Here is a 7,917-nt window from a genome sequence, read left to right as displayed (position 1 = left end):
CCTTGTCTAAAACAGTGTATGACGATTTCTCTTCCCATTCAGACAGAGAAAACCGAAACCATGTTTACAAGGTTTGTAGCTCTTCATTTATTTTGAAATGCCTTTTTAGAGCATAAATTTAAATATGTCACAGAATGTTCCCATAGCTTCATAAACGCCTTTACTTGCATTGTTTCCCTTCTTCAAAGACTGCAAGGTAAGAAGATTCTCTTTGTGAAATCTATGCAAACTCTCAATCACTGCAGTAGGTTCGTGCTTCCGAAAGTCTGTAATGCGGATACAGAGCTCTAAAAACAGAAATGAGTTTAACTCAGTGATTAATTCATTTGTTTCCAATAACTGGAAGGAAATTGTCCAGAGGCGTCATTTCAACAGGAGGGTGAAATTTTCCCCCTCCCTTGAGCTCGATAAATAAATACTGTATTACCAAATCTATAATAATACACTAACGCAAATTAATCTCTTATATCAGAGGAGAATCTCCGCCTCCCCGTACAAAATCTAAAATGACGCTGCCTTTAACAAACCTTAACAACAAAAGCACATTCTGCAGCACTTACATTTCGTTTAAAGAGTCGAAGGTTTGATCACAAGCTATATGGGTTCATGGACAACATTAAGAGAGGGAGACAGAGAGGAATGCAGACAGAGAGGAAGTCTGTCAAATATGCAGACAGAGAGGAACTATTTATATATAGAGGTTTAGAATTTGGGAAAAAACTGATCGGAGATAATCCATATTATGACGAAATTGTTATTTTGTGAAACAGAAGGAGTAGTTCCAAACTGCATGGATTGCATTAGGCTTTTATCGAATTACGATGGAGAATTATTTTTAGAGCATCCGATAATTGTGAACGCAGAGAAAGATTTTAAGTTCTGGGGAATTAAAAATTTAGAAATTCTCCAGCTTTTCAGATTGGTTTCGACCCACGAACCTTTGAGCTACCGAACCAAGCCTTTATCCATTCAGCCACAGAGAACTCTGTGCAGTCATTCACATACGTTTCATTTAGCTACATTGAAAGCTAATTAATGGAATATTCCAAGAGTTGTTGATGCGCCGCTCAGATAGGGCGTAGACGTCTTGTAGTTTAGTTACAGCGTGCATACTGAACTACTCCTTCTTAAGGAACATCTTTTAGGGCAATAAAACTGTGTTACTATTGTGTTACACAGATGGCGTGAGAAAGCAGGCGCAACAAGTTTATGGAGCTGAGACAGTTATACTTCCAGGCGCGAACATGCTGATTCCAAGTACACGGCGATCAAACTGGAGACCCAGGAAACAAATACACTGAACATAATGGGGGCTATGGTGTCCCAAGAAAAGTTCTGGATCAAAAGCATAGTTGCGGTAGCGATAGAAGTACACATAGTTGGCACTGGCAGAGGAGAACTTGAAGCCAGAGCTAAGGGACCACTGATGCAAGCGATTGAACGTCAGTTGTAATTGGCGTGCAATGGTGCGAAGATCATGGGACCGACAGTAGATCGTGACGTTGTCCACGTAGAGAAAACCACGAACGATAGCTGTAAGTTCGTGCAGCACATTGTTCACAGCCACACCAAAGAACTTTACACTGAGAACACTGCCTTGCGAAACTCCATTCTTCTGTCGAAATGGCGCAGAAAGGGTTGATCCAATCTTTACTCGGAAGGAACCCTCGCGAAGAAATTTCTGGAGAAAAGCAGCCAAATGGCCACGGAGGCACCAAGTACGCAGTTGGCGCAGGATCTCATAACTCCAAGCAGTGTCATAAGCCTTCTCCAAATCAAAAAATATGGCCACATGATGTTCACGGTGGTGAAAGTCATCCTGGATCGCAATCTCCAGGTGAGCAAGGTGATCTGTCATGGAGCAATAGCGCCGGAAGCTACACTGGAAGCTGGAAAGAAAGCCATTATGCGCAAGGAAACAAACGAGACGGCTGTTCATCATCTTCTCCAGAACTTTGCAAAGTCAGCTGATAAGGGCGATGGGTCGGTAGTGTTTAGAAGACGTAGCAAGCTTGCCAGTTTTTAGTATCGGGATAATGTCAACCTCACGCCAAGCAGCACGAAAACTGTTCTCCAGCCAGAGCCGGTTGAAGATATCTACAAAATGGCGGTGACCTTCAGGCGGGAGATGCCGAAGCATTTCATAAGGTATATGATCCGGACCTGGCGCACTGTCCTTCGTGCAGCGTAGAACAGCAGATAACTCCGCAGCAGTAAACGGGGTATTGTAGCTCTCGTTGTTAACAGAACGCAAGACAAGGGGCGTACGCTCATCACGATGATTGATGGACACGAAGGCCGCTGGATAATTCGCAGAACTGGAAACATCAGCAACATGTTGACCCAATTCACACACTATAAGATCTTGGTCGGTGACCATGAGTCCATTGAGAACGAAAGCAGGAATCTCACTAGAAGGACAATGCCCTTGTGGACGACGAACCATACTTAGCCCATACTTCGGAGGCTGAACTCTGGGCAGACAGTGAAAATACATGCACGCGCCAGCTGCGTCGTTTGGCCTGTTTCATGACATACATAGCTCGGGCACGGAGGCGACGAAACTGCTCCACTTAGCATCACTAAGAGCTCAACGAAAAGCACGCAAGGATCCTCGACGGGCACGGATAGCCTGGCCAATCTCTGCAGACCACAAAGAAACGATGAGCTTGCGACGAAGGGCATGGTGAACGGGAATACCGGCATCGACTGCCAACAAGATATTCCACTGAAAAGCCGCACACTGTTCCTCGACAGACTGATGCAGGTCTGGGGCGAAGTCAAAGCTGGCAGAGGACCGTGCCGAGTCAGCGAGGCGCAGATAGAATCTAGACGACTCTGCAGCTGGAGGGAGCTGAAGCCGAATAAGTACCACCGGAAAATGATCGCTGACACAGAGATCTGGATGTACACGCCACTGAAGTTGAGCTCCCAGGGCTGGGCTACAGAAGGACAAATTTAGATGAGGAAAGGTCCCTGTAGCAGTAGTGAAGAGAGTTGGACTATCATCGTTCAACATTTGAGATTCCACTGGAGTAAAGCCATAATTTAAGCTGAATCCACAACAAACAGTTTCGATATATGCTTTCCGTTACGGCCAGTCACAAGTTGAAATGCATCTAAGTCGTCATCCTCTACATTCTCTATAGACGAGACATCCCTTGCAGAGGGACTGCGTGGATTCTGCTTAATCTTCTTTGCGTCGGGAGGGCTCGAAGATGGCTTATGGGATGACTTAGACTTGCCAGTGTAATCAGAGGATGCTGGCTGCGAAGTTGGGGGTCATCATCTTTTTCTTTCGTTTTTTTTTCAGAGACTTGCTAGGTGTGCCAGGAGTGGAGGACTTAAGAAGCTGCTCCCAGAGAGAGCGAGCAGAAGTAGCTTTACTAGAGGACTGCGAGGCTTTTGCCCTGGTGGGGACCGAGGCGCAGAAGCAGTAGAGGCAGCAGCAGTCGATGGAGTCGCAGGAGAATTTTAGACGGTACCACAAGTGCAACAGCCAGCAGAAGCTGGAACAGACCAGTTTGCGATGATACATCTCTCCTCTGAGTTCCCACAGATTACATAGGTTTCACCCAGGAAGAGAAACTGGCACTAAAAGTTGACTTCGGCGCATCTCGACGGCGGGCCTCCGCTGCAGAGATCTTTTCTTTCACGATAAGTTCCTTAATCACTTTCTCCTCGCTGAACTTGGGGCAATCTCTGGACCAACCAAGATGGGCACCAGTACAGTTGACATATTTCCAATCTATCGTGCAAGGAACAGGATCATGTGGAGGGCCAACACGGTTTCTACAAGTGGCCGTCACATTACAAGAAGGCGAAGAATGGTCAAAGCGTTGACACTTGAAGTAGCGGAGCGGCAAAGGAATATACGGTCTGACCTTCAACTGGAGTAGCCAACCTTTAAAGCAGGAGGTAAAGTGGGCAGGTCGAACGTGACGCTATATGAATGTGTCGCCTGAAGTTGCCCACTCTTCTTCACTTGGATCCGTTGGATTCCTGTAACATGGAAGTCGCGGAGCTGTGCACAGATTTCATCAACAGGCACATCCTGCAAGTCGCGGCAGGTAATCACACCCTTGCTGGAATTGAGCTGGTTATGGGCTTCAGCCATGACAGGAACGCTGCCGATGAACTCACGACGCAGCTCAGTCGCGACTCTTTGTCACTAATATTAGGGACAAGAAAAGTCCATTACGTAATTTCTTAATCTGGGCATGCGGGAATGAACCCGGGGCAATGCGACAGAGTTGGCGATACAAAACAAGCGGCAAGAGCTTTACTAAAGAACCAGCTATCTCTGCACTTTTATATTTAATTATAAGATAACGAAAGATGGTTTTATTCTCATCTACTTTGCTTTGGTCAGGAGCTGCGGTCGAAGTGGCTGATGCAAAGCCATAATCGAATTAAGCCCAACATTTTCTGCACTTCCCCGTCTGAGTTCCATAGCGGCGAATGAGACTGGCAGGTCGTACCTGCGTGACCCTTGTCAGTAAGCTATGCCGTCACCGCAAGTCAAGCTTGACAAGAGGCCATAGCCACTTGCCCCGCTGACTGATGGGTACTTTTGAGAAGACCCACATCCCACCGTGTTAGGGGAGATATCCATGTTCCATTGGAGATCCCTGTGTCGCAGACACCCAACGTTTCATTTCAGGGCATCACTCCATCCAGTCCCATCGGTGCGCACACGTTTAACTCCACCGTCTCAAGATCCCAGGTCTGAGCATCATTCAAACCATCTGGAGTCATATCCAGGACAGAGCAACGGCACGAAATCCAAAAATACAGCCGGCTTCATCCGAAGCTTACGTTGATACTAGCGATCGATGGGTTTTGCAGGCAGGGTGATCAACCCTACCCAACCCCCAACTTGGAGGACGAATGGCTGACTGCACTTCCGAAGAACTGGGCGATGTGAGCGCCACTTCCCGACGCCGACTAATTAATCTGGAGTGACCAATCGCCAGAGCCTCGTTAGCATGCATTGGAAAGAAATGCAGTTTCCAGGATGCACAACGAGGAAATGAGATTGGCATTTCAGTGCTCACACGGGTCCACCGCTTACACCCCGGAATCTCCTGCTGAAGTTTGTCCACGTAGTTATCGTTCATCATATATATAGACAGATAGATAGATAGATAGATGAAGTGTAAACATAAAATAAGGTTCTCTTGCAATTCAATTGAATAACACATATCAAAACATCCTTTCCTAACATATGAAGATAAATTTCTTAATTAATGTACTTACTTTCCGTGGTTTGATCCCCACATATTCCACCTTATAGGTGGAAGAAGCGTTTAGTTTTATGTTTCCCCAAGATTTTATCTTCATAAAATTTAAAAGAAGAGTTATATGGACTAACTTTGCCCTATTTGTTTTTTGTTTTAGGGTCGTTCTAAATTAGGTTTATATGTTTCAAAGTTTTAATTCTTACGAAAAACACATTCACGCAGATAGAATTTCAGTTTGATTGTTTTTACTTTTACTCTCCAAACGTTGTAGTATTTCACAGTATGGAGCAGCCGCAAGTATGATACTTTACGGCAGCTAATCTATGAGGATAATTCCACAAAGACAGTAATAATAAAAGAAGATAATCCACTTTCTTTGCGAGCTCGAAATGAGAATGTTTCACATGTATACCAATCGTGTCACTAAATTCGACGGCTATTTCATGATTGAATATTTCACTTTTTCACATGTGTTTTTATCCGTGAACGACTTCGATTTCGTAAGTCACTACACTATTTATTCTTCCTTTCGAACTTCCGTACATTAAATAAGTACTCATCTAACAGGAAAATTTCTTCACTGTATTTAACCGTCGAACAATTTCTCTTGGCTACATAATTCGAGCAAACAAGAACATAAAAAGAAATACATTTGAATATATTTCTAAGAATCCATTGTATCATTCATTCACGTTTGGAGGTCGAATGTACTTACGAATAAAATAGACGACTAACTGTGTACATGTAATGTGTGCAATAAACAGGTGTATTAATAAACGGCTTCAGTGTTTTCTTTTTTCTATTCACATATGCCTAAAATATAAAAACGGTCCGTTTATTTATCAAACAATCCTTACACTCATTACATGAGATTATCTTAATCTATAATGTACATGATTTCTATTCCCATGTTAAATTATGTCACTGAAATAGCTTGGTTTGACAATAATGTTAACATTGAACGACTGAACATTTGTATTGTCTAGAAGGATCAAGGGCTCAGAAATGACCCCTTACTATTTTATCGTGATCCGATGCTGAAAATACTTATTGTTTTTTTTTTTTTGATTATTCTAAATTAAAATTGCATTATGTTGAAGTTTACAGTATAAATACTTATTGTAGTTTATTGTTTAAGAGTATTATTACATAAAATTATGCTATATTAAGAAACTCGCTCCTTAGTTCTTTTTTCCCTTTCTCAATCATCTGAACGTTATTAAGATTTACTATTGACATCAATTTTGAGCGAAAAACTATCATTAATGCCCATTCTGAAGTATACACGAACATTAAATGTTCACATGCATTTGCAGACTTGACCATGGTATTTACGCCGCACAGCGGTTCTTACATACTATTGTTTTGCATCTGTGACTTTACTGGATAGCCCTTTTGTCCTTCTTACAGGAACTACCCATTTGACATCTCTGTCGTTTTTCGTCTGTTTCTTACACCGCCATTCGTTAGTTTCAAGTATCAGATTTCTGCTTTCATTATTCCTGTTGGTAAGTTCTTCAAACAGCTGTACTAGAAGAGCACGCCGAGTGATTTGCGTATTTGTTACCATTTTTGTAAAAAAAAAAAAAAAAAGCAATCATTTATTCCTGCAAAGTCCAAGATGTTACTAAATGTGTGCAAGGACAGCTTCTTGAACTGCTAACCATCTGATGGACAACGTCTACACCATGCTTATTAGTATTGTAACATTTCACTGTGTCTTTCTTTTTCTCCTGTCCAATCTTCACACTTTGTTAATGAAATTAAAAGAAGAACATTTATGTTTGTCTTACCCTGGTAAATAATCAAAGTAATGCCGTCTGTTTTGAGAACTTGAGTTTTATAAGCGGTGCTCTATATGTCTTGATATCTTTCGGTATCTCTCTTGTCGTTCTCTTGATTGTACCCAACAAGCTCGTTCCCTGAAACCTCTTCCTTTATGCTAGGTCAAGAGATGTACAACAGCTGTCACAAGTAACATTTCTTCCTTAATTTGTAAACGGTCTCATAAGTTTTCCAACAATGTAAGAACCCATGCTTTCCGATTTATTGCGCTTTTCCTATATATGAAAATGCGTTTACAGTATATTTAGAATTTTTATTCACACTTTCTGTCCATACTTATCAGGTTTAGATGCCATATACTGAATAACCGACAATGAACTTTACTTTGGAGTAATTGTACCGTGTCCTGCGAAAGCGAACTAAGCGCCACTTTCATACTTTAGAGAAAATTACGTTTAAAGGTTGATGTCCAGCATTAGTGTAGCCGTAATCAAAAGTGAAATTATGTTTCTTTTCTTGGAAAGGTGTTGATTTTCCTCTCTTTTCGATTGTGCAAAACGTTCTAATGCTTATCAGGAACCAATCGTCGCATTTACGTGGATTTTCAAAATTTGGCGCTTAGTTCACTTTTGCATAACACGGTACAATTGTCCATGTATTGTAATCCATGCATCTGGAGTGTAGCATGTCTGACAGTTGGAAATAAATCTATACCACATTTTAGATAACACTGCATAAAAATAGAAGCAATTTTTTCTGTTTTCAACCTTTGAAATATTGTGGACTTGGTGTGGAATTTGATAAATTTCAACATGTCGATAAAACGATTACCAGACATTATTTTCTGAACCAAAGGAATTCGTCACTTCTTTGACCAGAGGGACTTCAG

The 7,917-nt window shown here is 42.1% G+C and overlaps 1 protein-coding gene across 1 annotated transcript; it reads right to left on the bottom strand.

The window, feature by feature from the left end:
- Nucleotides 1-1,207: 1,207 nt before the first annotated feature.
- On the bottom strand, nt 1,208-1,858 carry LOC145685421 (uncharacterized). The gene has a single exon (XM_081757815.1). It carries the CDS (start codon nt 1,856-1,858, stop codon nt 1,208-1,210), a length of 651 nt encoding a protein of 216 aa, XP_081613941.1.
- Nucleotides 1,859-7,917: the final 6,059 nt, after the last annotated feature.

The sequence above is a fragment of the Thermobia domestica genome, chromosome 5 (genome assembly GCF_964235325.1).
Source record: "Thermobia domestica chromosome 5, izTheDome1.hap1.1, whole genome shotgun sequence".
In the NCBI taxonomy this organism is placed as follows: domain Eukaryota; kingdom Metazoa; phylum Arthropoda; class Insecta; order Zygentoma; family Lepismatidae; genus Thermobia; species Thermobia domestica.
The sequence above is the reverse complement of the archived record's forward strand: the minus strand, read 5'-3'. Positions and strand labels throughout refer to the sequence as shown.

Bases quoted from the DNA above. Each gene is read 5' to 3' on its own strand.
- LOC145685421 (XM_081757815.1), bottom strand. From the start codon at position 1,858: ATGACAGATCACCTTGCTCACCTGGAGATTGCGATCCAGGATGACTTT.